Source organism: Lampris incognitus, chromosome 3 (assembly GCF_029633865.1).
Source record: "Lampris incognitus isolate fLamInc1 chromosome 3, fLamInc1.hap2, whole genome shotgun sequence".
Lineage (NCBI taxonomy): Eukaryota > Metazoa > Chordata > Actinopteri > Lampriformes > Lampridae > Lampris > Lampris incognitus.
The window spans coordinates 113,699,014-113,714,091 of NC_079213.1; the positions used below are offsets into that span (position 1 = coordinate 113,699,014).

General features: G+C 50.9%; 1 protein-coding gene across 1 annotated transcript in view; it reads left to right on the forward strand.

The window, feature by feature from the left end:
• rnf13 (ring finger protein 13) overlaps positions 1–14,070 on the forward strand; it is a 100,583-nt gene extending 86,513 nt beyond the window's left edge. Inside the window, exons 9-10 of the mRNA XM_056276484.1 lie at positions 9,883–9,963; positions 12,542–14,070. Coding sequence (XP_056132459.1) covers positions 9,883–9,963; positions 12,542–12,912 — 452 coding nt within the window. The 3' untranslated portion in view covers positions 12,913–14,070. The remainder of the gene's footprint in view (positions 1–9,882; positions 9,964–12,541) is intronic.
• Positions 14,071–15,078: the final 1,008 nt, after the last annotated feature.

Consider the following 15,078-nt stretch of genomic DNA (forward strand, 5'->3'; position numbering starts at 1 on the left):
ACCGCCACGCCACCCGGACGCCCTGTTTTCTTTATTGTTGAAAAGCAGCAAAACAAGTAACCCTTCATTAAAGACCCTTCGTGAACTCTCTCTCTCTCTGACTCACACACACACACACACACACACACACACACACACACATCTGGCCAAAAAGAAAAGAAAGGCGTGTTTTGGCGGTGTGTATAAAGGCTACGGACACCATGGAGGGAAAAACCTCGTAGCTGAAGCCTCAACACTCATGCATGTATCAAAACCACAACTGACAAAAAAAGCTGCTTGCTTGCTTGCTTGTATGCATGTGTGTGTGTGTGTGTGTGTGTGTGTGTGTGTGTGTGTGTGTGTGTGTGTGTGTGTGTGTGTGTGTGTGAGAGAGAGAGAGAGACCGAGAGGGTGGACTAGTCATGCAGCCTGGCCTACTACATGCAGTTTTGCTCTACTTATTTATAACTTACTTGTTTGTACGGCTGCTTTGTCACTTTCTGACCCGCCCGCCCGCCCGGACCCGTGATATTTTCTAGTAAGCTTACCTGAACCCGCCCACCCGCAGGTTGTGGGTCGACCCGCATGTCACTACAAACCAGGGTTCATAAAGGTATTATGAAAATAAAAGTACAGACTTTTTCAAGCACCCTTTTCCTACTTTCAGGGTCACACAAATAACTATATTTACACAAGGAAGTTTATTAACTCGTCTACATGAACACTTGAATATTTGAAAACAAGACTTCCTGGACTCTCAGCTGTTTTCAGCTGTGAGCTGATTAAGTCACGTCCACAATTATGAGGATGAGCATCCTCATAATTGTGGACGTGACTTAATATGTACAACTTGGAACTCTTCACCCATCTACTGGTAGGTGCAGGTGAGAGTTTGCTGGTAGGTGCAGGTGAGAGTTTGCTGGTAGGTGCAGGTGAAAGTTTGCTGGTAGGTGCAGGTGAAAGTTTGATGGTAGGTGCAGGTGAAAGTTTGATGGTAGGTGCAGGTGAAAGTTGGCTGGTAGGTGCAGGTGAGAGTTTGCTGCTAGGTGCAGGTGAGAGTTTGCTGGTAGGTGCAGGTTGCTGGTAGGTGCAGGTGAGAGTTTGCTGGTTGGTGCAGGTGAGAGTGCTGGTAGGTGCAGGTGAGAGTTGGCTGGTAGGTGCAGGTGAGAGTTGGCTGGTAGGTGCAGGTGAGAGTTTGCTGGTAGGTGCAGGTGAGAGTTGGCTGGTAGGTGCAGGTTGCTGGTAGGTGCAGGTGAAAGTTTGCTGGTAGGTGCAGGTGAAAGTTTGCTGGTAGGTGCAGGTGAAAGTTTGCTGGTAGGTGCAGGTGAGAGTTTGCTGGTAGGTGCAGGTGAGAGTTGGCTGGTAGGTGCAGGTGAGAGTTTGCTGGTAGGTGCAGGTGAAAGTTTGCTGGTAGGTGCAGGTGAAAGTTTGCTGGTAGGTGCAGGTGAAAGTTTGCTGGTAGGTGCAGGTGAAAGTTTGCTGGTAGGTGCAGGTGAAAGTTTGCTGGTAGGTGCAGGGGAAAGTGTGTGGACAGTTGTGTGCATGTGGTTGACATTTATCCATGGTAAATCTCGCAGGCGTTGCCAAAAATATGCCGTTGTCAACAGCACACGCCAACAAACAGGAAACTGGTCTGACCGCTGCAGTAGAAACCGGAAGTCAGTGGACCACAGTCATGCACAGAGCCGATTCACTGCAGTTTTATTTCAAGTGAAACACATACTGGCTGCCATTTATTATTTGGCTCTATTCATTCATTAGTTTCTCAGTTACGCATCAAGAGAGACGGAGGCACCTGCAGGATTCTATTTTGTATTATACTCAAGAATGGGTCGGTGTAAACCGTCAGGTGTCTCACACACACACACACACACACACACACACACACACACACACACACACACACACACACACTATCATTGGCGGTCACTCGGGGTTGAATATGACTCTCCTCTTTCTAGGTCCTTGTGGGTCTTCAGGTGGGTGTAGAGGTCGATCCTGGAGCCACATGTTTTGGGGTAGTCTGGGTAAGGGTGTGAAGAAGTGGTTGAGGATGTGGTTTGGGCCTTTCTGGTAACTCGCTCCTTTTGAGTCTGCGCTTGTTGTCAGCAGCACGGTGGAGGTCGTGGTTGTAGCGCCCAGCACCCTCACGGACAGCCAGTCTCCGGGCCTCCCTGTTTGTTGCTGCTTGTTCCCAGGTGTTAAGGTCCATGCCAGACCTTTTGACGTGGGCCTCGGTGTTGTCTTTATATCACTTCTTCTGTCCTCCTTGCTCACGGCGTCCTGTCATGAGCTGAGAGTAAAGGACTTGTTTCGGCAGGCCGGAGTCAGACATGCGGAGGACATGGCCAGTCCATCTCAGCTGATGTTGTGCGATGGTAATGTGATCATTATAAAATATGTTAATACTAATTAGGATAATGGTAATATAAGCGTACTCCCGCTAGGGGTAGCCGTTTGTTCGGCGATGCTGTTTTCGGGAGTTTCCGGGTTGTGTGGTCTATTTCGATTTGTCCCCATGTGTGTGGTAAGCTCCTTCACCCTCACCGGCGTAAGCCTCTGTGTGAAAGTGTTGTTTTTGCCAGCCTAGATAAAGTTGATGTTGGAGCGTGAAGTTGTGGAGTGGTCCCTTTTAGAAGTAGAAGTTACAACAGTTATAGTAGGCATGTTGGCCTCCTCGAGGTCGCTGAAGTTGGTGTGCTTATCTTCCCAGCTTCTCTGAAGGATTTTGCTGGGGCACCACTGTTGGTATACCTCGAGTGCCTTCAGGTGCCTACTATATGTGGTCCAGGTTTCTGACTCATAAAGTAACGTGGGCAGCACTGCGACTTTGTACACCAGAATTTTTGTTCTGGCCTGAAGGTGATGGTTTTCAAAAACCCTTTCACTCAATCTTGAGAAGGCCCAGTGGCACAACTGAGACGATGGTGTGTTTCAATGTCAGCGTTGGAGAAGGCTGCCAAGATATGGGAACTGTTCCACGTTTGCAAGTCTGGTGTTGTCTACAGAGATGGATGGGGTCAGAGCAGGCATATTTCTGTTGGGTGGGGGTTGGTAGAGGATAAGGGTCTTTTTATGTTAATGGCCAGGCCAAGCTGCTTCTATGCCCTTGCAAAAGCAGCCAGTACGCTCGGTAGTTCCTCTTCTACGAGGGACACTAAGGCGTTGTCATCGGCGTACTGCAGCTTCATGATGGAAGTGGTGGTGGTTTTACCTTTAGTCCTGAATCTGTTACTAGTCAGAAGATTCCCATCAGTCCTGTACATGATTTTGACCCCCTGAGGCAGACTGGGACACTTGAGGTGGAGGATGGTGGCAGTGAAGACAGAGAACAGGGTTGGAGCAAGGACACAGCCTTGTTTAATTCCTGTGTGGACCTTAAAGGACTGTGTCTCATCTCCATAACTGCTGAGTACTCTAGCTGACATATTATCATGTAGTACTTGTAGTACTCTGATATATTTGTAAGGGCAGCTTATTTTTGACAGAACTAGCCAGAGGGCCCGGCGGTTTATGGAATCAAAAACTTTGGTTAAGTCTATGAAGGCCATGTACAATGGTTGATTCTGTTTGTGGGCTTTTTCTTGGAGTTGGTGAGCAGTGAAAATCATGTCCATGGTGCCTCTGTTAGGACGAAAACCACTCTGGGATTCTGGCAGAATTTACTCTGACATTGGGAGGAGTCAACCCCACTGGCAGGGGTTGGAGGACCCGGATGTGATGAGTCACAACCAGCATCTATGGCACTCTGCACACTCTCTCTCTCTCTCTCTCTCTCTCTCTCTCTCTCTCTCTCTCTCTCTCTCTCTCTCTCTGTCTCTCACTCTCTCTGTGTGTCTCTCTCTCTGTGTCTCTCTCTCTCTGTGTCTCTCTCTCTCTCTGTCTCTCTCTCTCTCTCTCTCTCTCTCAGCAATGTTGATACTGAGTCCCCTCCGGACTGTCTGGTTGGCTTTTAAGTAAAAGGCAGATCCATTTGTGTCTCTCAGTCGGTTTCCCTACTGTCTCCCCCCTTCTGTCACTCACACTCACACACACTCACTCTCCATCTGAAGTTCAGTAGGATAGTAGTGTTGTCCCTCTGAGAGCGAGGACAGCTGGCTGACTGGTATGAATGGAGAAGAGAGTCATGGCTGTTGGCTTGCTTTATTTTTTCTTGGATGTTAAGATTCCCAAATCACACCGTTGAGAAGTTGGTGATGTATTAACAAACCTGAAGGTGACATTAGGAATACTGTACTTTATACCCAGCCTCTACATTCAGTGATTGGATTCAACTTACACTGATATGCCAGTATTTTCAGGGACAGTGCTTTCAGGACAAAGATATTTGTCCAAAAAGACGAAATCCTTATTTAGGAAACCTCTGCCCTTCAAGACCCGACTACAGCCATTGCTGTAATTTTCAGAGCTGTATCAGTGTAAGGTTCGCACTCCGTTTTGACAAGCGTCTTTAAGAGCTCACAGCCGGTTTTCATCCTCACCTTCCAGGCTGGGGGAACTGAAGCTGAGGTTCACATGGGAGCCATACGGTACCATGTACATCCTGAATCGCCGTGGAAGAGGACAGAAATGAGAGCTAAGCCTACAGTGCGTCATTTGACTGACAGGAGGGCTGTGATCTGTTCCATCAGATGAATGAGTGGACTAGACAGTAGTTCTGGTCCATTTCTGGACATAATGTGGATCTGTAGAGCTGAGACTAGATGTGTTGAGGGATTGTGGTTCTGGTAATATGGTGATGTAACTTAAATATTCACTTAAATGTTGTAATTTCCTGGTCTTAAAGGCTGCATTACAGTAATGTGTCTTCAGCGCCATCTTGATGCGCCAAAGACGGTAGCCTCGGTTCTGCGCTCTCTTGCACTTTTTCTGTTTGTTTATTTTCAGCACCCACTCAGTGCTCACATACAGCAGGGAAGAACTTTTAAGTCTCCAACTGTCCACTGGACAAACTGAACCGACTGCTTTACCGAATTTAATGGAGCATTTTAACGTAAGTCTTGCCGAGTTCTTGATCGGTACAGCCTGTGTGGACTACGCCGAAGACGCCCAAGGGGGAAGCGAGCCGGAGCACTCGTTAAACTGCGACAGTGGGGATTTAGAACTGCACTCCCATCCAACCACCTGGCGAATGTCCTCTCTATGGCCAACAAGATGGACGAACTCTTACTCATAGTACATGGAAAAAACTTTTCCAGATCTGCCACCTTGTGCCTCACTGAAACATGGCTTAATGAGCACATACTGGACAGTACACTTTATCTGCCGCAGTTCCAACAACTCCAGGCGGACCGCGATACTGAGCTATCGGGGAAAAAAACGTGTAGCCACATATGCTTCTACATAAATGAAGGTTGGTGTACGGATGTTACATTGTTGAAGAAATCATGCAGCCCTCACTTAAAGACCGTTTTCATTCATTGTAAAACATTCTATGCACCACGGGAATTTTCATCATTTATTCTGGTCAGTGTCTATATCCCACCCCAGTCCTTTGTTAAAGAGGCGTTAAAACACCTGCTGATCAAATTACAAATATGGAGCACAAATATCCAGACTCCCTACTCGTTATTTTTGGGGATTTTAACAGAGCAAACCTCAGCCACGAACTGCCAAATTATAGACAGCATTTTAAATGTCCCACCAGAGACAAAAACACTTTGGATCATTGCTACACAATATTAAAGGACACATCGCTCTGTCCCCTGTGCAGCCCTGGGCCTCTCTGATCACTGTCTGATTCAGCATATCCCAACCTACAAGCAGAAACTAAAATCTGCAAAGCCTGCAGTTAAAACTGTGAAGAAATCGACCAATGAGTCAAAACTGGAGCTCCAGGCCTGCCTCGACTGCACTGACTGGAGTGTTTTTGAGGCTGCATCTACAGACCTGGACGAACTTACTGACACTGTGACATATTACATCAGCTTTTGTGAGGACGTGTGTGCCCATCAAAACCTTCTATACCTTGAACAACAATAAGCCCTGGTTTCTCAGCTAAACTCAGGCAGCTTCGTCAGACCAAAGAGGAAGCCTACAGGGATGGAGATAGGATCCGATACAACCAAGCCAGAAATACACCCACAACGGAGATCAGAGTGGTAAAAAGGTGCTACTCTGAAAAGTTGAAAAACAGGTTCTCTGCCAACAACCCATCATTAGTCTGGAGCGGTTTGAAAGACATTACCAACTACAGGAGACCATCCCTCCACACTGCAGGGAACCATCAATTAGCTGAAGACCTAAACAGGGTTTTCTGCATGTTTGATAAGCAAACTTTCACACTCCTCATCCTCTCCAGCCACAATACACAACCAACTGAACCCCCTGCCAGCCCCTCTCTCCTCCCCACCGAAACCCCATCTGCACTCAAGATCTGTGTGGAGGACGTGTGCCAGCTCTTCCAGAGACAGAAGACCAGGAAGGCACTGGGCCTCGACGATGTGTCACCTTCCTATCTTAAAGTCTGTGCTGACCAGCTGGCCCCCATTTTCACACTGATCTTCAACAGATCACTGGCACTGTGTGAAGTCACGTCCTGCTTCAAGAGCTCCACTATCATCCCGGTCCCCAAGAAACCCTGTATCACAGGATTAAATGACTACAGGCCCATTGCTGTAACATCTGGTGATGAAATCCTTCAAGAGACTGGTGTTGGCCAAACTGAAGGAAATCTCAGGCCCCTGCTTGACCCCCTGCAGTTTGTCTACCGAGCAAATAGGTCAGTGGCTGATGCAGTCAACATGGGATTGCACTACATCTTCCAACACCTCGGTTCCCCGGGGACACACACAAGGGTCCTGTTGGTGGATTTCAGCTAAGTGTTCAACACCATCATCCCAGATATCCTCCACTCTAAACTCACCCAGCTCACTGTACTAACCCCCATCTGCCAGTGGATTAAAAACAGACAGGAGGCAGCTGGTGAGGCTGGGGAAAATCACATCCAGCACCCGGACAATCAGCACTGGCGCTCCCCAGGGATGTGTGCTCTCCCCTCTACTCTTCTCCCTCTATAGAAATAACTGCACCTCAGGATACCCGTCTGTTAAACTCCTGAAGTTTGCGGATGACACAACCATCGTTGGCCTCATCCGGGATGGCAACGAGTCTGCATATAGACGGGAGGTTGATCAGCTGGCCCTCTGGTGTGGCCATAACAACCTGGAGCTGAACACGCTCAAAACAGTTGAGATGAGAGTGGACTTCAGGAGGAGCCCCCCAACACCAGACTCAACAGTACAGTGTCTGCAGTGAAAACCTACAGATTTCTGGGTTCTACATCTCCCAGGACCTAAGGTGGACATCCAACATAGACACAATCATCAAAAAGGCCCAGCAGAGGACGTACGTTCTCCACCAGCTCAAGAAATTCAACCTGCCTCAGGAACTGCTGACCCAGTTCTACACTGCCCTGCCCTGGCCAGAGCCGCCTCCAAGGAGGAAGCACCGAGGGCAGTCTGACAGGACGTGGAAGTGGGGCAGGCAAAGCTAACCGCTAGTCCATGCAGACCGGCAGTATCGACAGTCATCCTGGCTAGCGTTCTTTCCCTTGGACAGTGATTTATTTATTTATTGTATTTTGGATATACGTGTTATGTGTCTTCTTGAAGTTCTGGTAGTTTTTGGATATGTTTTTGTCTTTGTGTTGCACTGCTGTGGGAAATGACAAATAAAGTGAATATTCCACCACAAAGAGCTGGACTGTCTGTGGTCAGAGTAGTGGACAGATGAGGTGTCGGTAGCTTGGTGTTCTTGTGATGTGAAGACGTTGTTTCTGGTGCACATGCAAATCAAATTCAGCCACTTCATTTGTCATCGAGAATCATCTTGAAGAGTTTGTCTTGATGGCACTTGTACATAGACATATTGGTAACTTCAGTGGTGTACCAGTACAGGAACTCACAGAGAGCTCAGAGAGACTGTCCTCCACCAAAACACGACCCCGTAGGTCGTTTGTACAAGACGTTTATTAGGACCTACGGTGAGGTTTGAAGCTACTTGATCCTCCATCGTTATACTACGTCACTTTCCCCGTAACAATAAGCACCTCTTTCCCTTCGCTGTGGTGAGAAGGAATATTAATAAAAACAAAGTTTAACGTCACATAGCGATTATAATGTCCGCGCTAGCTGACTTGCTAACTTTTGGCTGACGTTACGTTAGCTCTTATAACGTTATTCATAGTAAACATACTGCCACCAGCATCTTAGTTACTGTACTACTATACAACACAAAAACGCACTGACTACATATTCAATTGTTCTCCCATTGTTTTAAAAACCCACAGAGGCGAAATGTATGTATGTGTGGCATACATCCTGCCGCCGGTAGGGGGCGCTAATCTAGGAACCGCTGCTGTGGGTCGTATGAGAGGACAGACGGCCTGTGTGGTGGTATGGACTTGTCGGGCTCAGACACACTGAATGGTGAATCTATGTTCTGTCGTACGCCTGTCCCCTAAGCATGCGCAGGTCAGCCATGTTCCTCGGTGTCATGACGACCACAGCGAGCCGGTTCCTGAGAGGACCCGGGCCTCCGGGTCCGCCTTTAAACCCAGCAGAGGGAAGATGCCGGCCTGACACAGTTCAACACGAGAGAGAAAAGAAGAGCCTGGGGAAGTCGGAGAGGGCTGGGTGGAAAACCTCGGCAGGGTTTGTGCTTCTGACGGTGGGCTGGGGGGGAGGAGGCCGGGGGGGGGAGGAGGCCGGGGGGGGAGGGGGAGGCGGGGTGGACGTTCCTCCCCGTCCTTATACGGTCACATGCAGCCCTGGCACCCACACACAGAAATGCCGGTCGGGAAAAACATGCTCATTTACAGCTTACATAAACATGCCGGCCCTCCTCCTCCCCCTCCCCCTCCTCTCCTCCTTCTCTTCGTCCTCTCCCCGTCCCAGCCGGGAGGGGAGGGGAGGGGAGGGGAGGAGGGGGCGCAGGAACACCGAGGAATGTGGAAAGGAGCGCGTGAATAAATTCCTGAGCTTTTAGAGCAACCAGTGACTTTCCATCATCTCCTCCTCCGGCGTCACCGCTCTAAAAGGAAATACGGAGTGGGTCTTGGTCTTGTGTGTGTGTGTGTGTGTGTGTCTGTGTGTGTGTGTGTGTGTGTGTCTGTGTGTGTGTGTGTGTGTGTGTTCACTGTGGTTCGGGTGCTCCTGGTATCGCTGATCTGCTCTCAGTATGTCAAGTTGGAAACATGCAAGTCCCTGATGAAGTCATAGTGAGAAAAATGTCAATTCATCATTTAGGCTGTGACACACACACACACTCACTCACACACTCACACACACTCACACACACTCTCACACTCTCACACACACACACACACACTCACACACACTCACACACACACACACACTCACACACACACTCACACACACTCACACACACACTCACACACACACACACTCACACTCACTCACACTCACACACACACTCACACACACTCACTCACACGCACACTCACACACACTCACACTCTCACACACACACTCACACACACTCACACGCACACTCACACACACTCACACTCTCACACACTCCCACTCACACACACTCACACACACTCACACTCTCACACACTCACACACACACACACACTCACACTCACACACTCACTCACACTCACACACACTCACACGCACACTCACACACACTCACACTCACTCACACTCACACACTCACTCACACTCACACTCACACACTCACTCACTCACACTCACACACACTCACACTCTCACACACACTCACACACTCACCCACACACTCACCCACACACACACACCCATACACACACACACACACACACACACACACACACAGTCACACAAGTCAGCCTGTGTTGGTTCTGTGCTGGTGTAAATGGGTTGTGGTGTAAACCTGCTTGTGGACGGTGTGTTGCAGGCGATGCCTACGACGTGTGTGCCATCTGTCTGGACGACTATGAAGAGGGAGACAAACTCCGAGTCCTCCCCTGTTCCCACGGTGAGTCCAACTACGTCAGCACCGTGACGATGTCCCCTAACTAACCCCGAACACCTCTGTCCCTCACCTGAGACACTGTCCCATGTGTCCCTCACCTGAAACCCTGTCCCATGTGTCCCTCACCTGAAACCCTGTCCCATGTGTCCCTCACCTGAAACCCTGCCCCATGTGTCCCTCACCTGAAACCCTGTCCCATGTGTCCCTCACCTGAAACCCTGTCCCATGTGTCCCTCACCTGAAACTCTGTCCCATGTGTCCCTCACCTGAAACCCTGCCCCATGTGTCCCTCACCTGAAACCCTGCCCCATGTGTCCCTCACCTGAAACCCTGCCCCATGTGTCCCTCACCTGAAACCCTGTCCCATGTGTCCCTCACCTGAAACCCCGCCCCATGTGTCCCTCACCTGAAACCCTGCCCCATGTGTCCCTCACCTGAAACCCTGCCCCATGTGTCCCTCACCTGAAACCCTGTCCCATGTGTCCCTCACCTGAAACCCTGCCCCATGTGTCCCTCACCTGAAACCCTGTCCCATGTGTCCCTCACCTGAAACCCTGTCCCATGTGTCCCTCACCTGAAACCCTGCCCCATGTGTCCCTCACCTGAAACTCTGCCCCATGTGTCCCTCACCTGAAACCCCGCCCCATGTGTCCCTCACCTGAAACTCTGTCCCATGTGTCCCTCACCTGAAACCCTGTCCCATGTGTCCCTCACCTGAAACCCTGCTCCATGTGTCCCTCACCTGAAACCCTGTCCCATGTGTCCCTGACCTGAGACACTGTCCCATGTGTCCCTCACCTGAAACCCTGCCCCATGTGTCCCTCACCTGAAACTCTGTCCCATGTGTCCCTCACCTGAAACTCTGCCCCATGTGTCCCTGACCTGAGACACTGTCCCATGTAGCCACATAACACCAACCTGCAACACAGCCCAACAGGCTTACAGCAGGACTCCTCTGGCATTTTTCTGCCCATACATGTCCACCGTCTCTCCTGGTCTGGTCTGGTCTTGCCATTCCCAGATAGCAAAGTTGCTGTGGTCCGGATCCGTCCCACACCGACCCTTCCATCCGGCCCACATATCACGTGGAATGATGGCACTTGGGCGGTCCGCTCCTGTTTGCCAGATCTGGGCCAGAACCAAGCCATAGCAATGCCGCATGTGCCACATATTGGCCAAAGGTGGCCATATTTGTTTTGTGATATCTGGGCCATATTCACCATTTACCACACGGGCCACTTCAGGGTCACATCCAGACCACATGTTGCCCAGAGCACCGCAGCTTTGCCAGAAAAGGCCCACATGTGATTTGGCATATTTGGGCCATATTTGCTATTAGACATGTGGGCCACTTCAGGCTCACATCCATTTTGTCAGGGCCAGAAGAAGGCCACCAGTGCCACATCAGTGCCTGAAGTGGCCCACATCCAGATGCTGTCTGGGTTAAGAGGATATCCAAGTAGAGAAGCCCCGGTTTCTCTCTTTCCGCTGCTGATACTGATTCTGATACCGGTACTTAACACTAGAACGACCAAGGCCAAAGATTCAGACCTGCTGCTCCCTGACCGCTCCTAAAAGGACACGTATTTCTATTAAAATGAGTTTTGGATCAGTTGCACAAAAGAAAGTAGTAAGATCTGCCAGAGACCACCATGAGCGGTCCTCATGGCGGTCTCGTAATGTGTGCGTGACGGTGTGCGTCATGTCAGTATTGATGACGTGTTGTCGCATCAGTTCATCGCTCTGTCCTAGAAACTCTCTAGCGTCCTCCAGTGCAGATGAATAGTCTGAACTTTTGGGGGGGGGGGTTCTGGAATTTTCTCTGCTCCACCCCCTCTGCTGATCCGGGGAGGGCTGCAGACTACCACATGCCTCCTCCCATACATGTGGAGTCACCAGCCGCTTCTTTTCACCTGACAGGGAGGAGTTTCACCAGGGGGACGTAGCGCGTGGGAGGAGCACGCTATTACCCCTAGTCCCCCCCCCAAACAGGCGCCCCGACCAACCAGAGGAGGCGCTAGTGCAGAGACCAGAACACATACCCACATGCGGCTTCCCACCCGCAGACACAGCCAATTGTGTCTGTAGGGACGCCCGACCAAGCCGGAGGTATGACAGGGATTCGAACCGGCGATCCCCGTGTTGGTAGGCAACGGGATAGACCACCACGCCACCCGGACGCCCGCCTAAATGCGCTTTACACCTGTGTGCTGCCTGAGCAGTTGAACGTTTGTTTGATAGATTTGTGGCCTTTCGGAGCCCCTTTTTCCACAGTTTACTGGGCAACACGGTGGAGTCAGGATCACTTACCTGTTGGACCCTCGAGTCAAGGGTTCGAGGTGTCGGTACTAGTGTGGGTTTTTCTTCTCGTCATACATGTCCTGTACTTTCCACCACGTGTGTGAAGGCCACTTCACACACGTGGTGGATCATGTTTATGCAGGCGGTCAGCCTGTTCTGTAGCCAGTAGCTTGCCTTGGCCTCCATGTCAGCTCCCACAGGGAACGCCTGCAGCAGCAGCAGGTATTGGGATAGGTGGTATTAACCCTTTCTACCCCGGTGTGGTCCTTCTCGTCCCCAGCCTACCACAGCAAGTGCGTTGATCCGTGGCTGACCAAGACCAAGAAGACGTGTCCTGTGTGCAAGCAGAAGGTGGTCCCGTCACAGGGAGACTCGGACTCGGACTCGGAGGACGGCGAGAGCAGCCCGGAGGAGAACGAGGAGGTATCGGAGAGCACCCCGCTGCTGCGCTCGCTGGCCTCCACCAGCGCCCACTCCTTCGGCACCATGTCAGGAGCGTCGCGCTCCGAGCAGGAGTCGTCCGAGTACGAGGACGACGAGCTGGACAACAGCGACAGCGAGGAGGGGGTCACTGTGGAAACGGTAGTGGTCCAGCTGCAGCAGCCCTGCTCCAACGATCGAGACCACGACCACGACCTGCCCCGTGCCTGAGCCAATGAACGAATGGTTGGTTTATTGATCGTTAGACTGATTGGTCACTCGGCCCCGCCTGCCTTTGTCCTCGTCCACAAGCTCATCGCAGCAGAGACTCGACGCTGGGGGACATAAATAAAATAAACTCGTTGTTCTACTTTTTCTGTCACTGCTTCAAATATATTTTATTGTATCTTCCCCCAGAAATTAGTTTAAATCACAATGAATTCTTTTATATGTCAGCCTGATAACGGGGGGGGGGGTATTGGAGAACAGGAAGAGTCAGTGGATGTTAGCGGTTGATTGACAGGAGCGTTTACTCTGCTGTACAGTAGACAGTCATACTGTATGCCTCAGTGTAGGTTGAGACAGACATCCACCTCGCGGCCCTGCCTAACGGACGGGTCCTGGATGCTCAAGTGTGCTTGGAACTGCAGAGTGTTTGTGTGTATATATATCACATGTACAGATCACCATAACTTCCATTTCACCGTTGATTATCCTGTAGCTTATGTGTCAGAAGGTGGGGGAGGAGGAGCCATCGTTGTACATACATTCTTGGGCTGCGTAGTCAGACCTTCACCCGAGCACCATGCACCCGTTTTGTAAAAGTCAGCTGATGTTATGTTTTCCACGTTGGTATGACCGCGTTTGAAACCACGCCGCTGTGGTTTTGCCAAATTTCTCCCTGGCCTGTGAGCCGGGAACAAGGTTCTCCTGTCGCTGTGCTCTGTGCCACGGCTGGACTGTTACTTTAAAAGGCAGAAGCGAAGGCGAACCGGCCCGGCAGCGCGCTTAGTCAGAGGACGCGGCTGGTGGACGGTGTTTTAGTTTGGTTGCACTACAAGGAGGAGGAGGAGGAGGAGGGGCGTCTGTCCACCGTGAGGCACAGCCCGACACGGCCTTCATGTGGCCGCTCCGCACCGACCTCTTCACCTCAGGCGGTTTCTGGTTGATCGATCCTCAGCTGACCTCTGGTTTTAATACTGCACGTAGATGATCTCCATGTTTGTTCTTCTTCTTCTTCTAACTTGTCTTTAACCGTCCTGTCCACAAGTCCCGCTGCCTTCATTTGTTCACTTGTGTTCTGTCTTGTGATGTTTTATGCTCACCTGTTGTTTCATCTAATTTCACTTCAATAAAGGAAATGACGTCAAAGCTTCTGTTCAGAAACGGTCCATTACTTTGCAGATGTGCCACAGCTGTTGGCGTCAGTGAACCAGGAAGTGTCTTTATTCACAGACAACAGGTCTGGAAGGTGGACCTGAGCGGGCCGGTGGCCGGGAACACCGCAGTGACGTCAGGTGGCCTCACCGTTTTCTTATTTAAAGGTGTGCTAGGTTAACATTTTGGGAGTTTATACAAGGTAAGAGACTCTATAGCGTTCCTTAAGTGCTTTGGATTGTGGGTAAAAAACCCTCCTATGTTGTGAGGCCTTGCTCTGGTGAAGCCAAAACCCGCGGCTCTTTAAATTCTGTTACGGTTCGCTGACACGAAAATTAAACCACTCATCTGATTTTTCCTCCCCAATTGTATCCAGCCAGTTTCCCCCCTCCTCCGAGCCGTCCCGGTCTCTGCTCCCCCCCCCTCTGCTGATCCGGGAGGGCTGCAGACTACCACATGCCTCCTCCCATACATGTGGAGTCACCAGCCGCTTCTTTTCACCTGACGGTGAGGAGTTTCACCAGGGGGACGTAGCGCGTGGGAGGATCACGCTGCCCCCCCCCGAACAGGCGCCCCAACCGACCAGAGGAGGCGCTAGTGCAACGACCAGGACACATACCCACATCCGGCTTCCCACCCACAGACACGGCCAATTGTGTCTGTAGGGACGCCCGACCAAGCCGGAGGTAACACGGGGATTCGAACCGGCGATCCCCGTATTGGTAGGCAACGGAAGTGGCCGCTGTGCTACCCGGAAGCCCCTTTATCTTACCATTCTAATAGGCTCATTGTGTTGGATGGGATTAGGGTGGAGAAAGACTGGAGCAGGTATCGGTGCAGCGTCACACTTCTGACAAAACCTGTGTTTTCTCCCTGCGCAGCCGCACTCATCCGAAATGCTTAACAAGACTCGGCGTGGCCCCAACTTGTAGGACCCTGCAGAGCAGCCACGGCCTGGGGCCAGCAGGGCTGCCGCGGCCTGGGGCCAGCAGAGCAGCCACGGCCTGGGGCCAGCAGAGC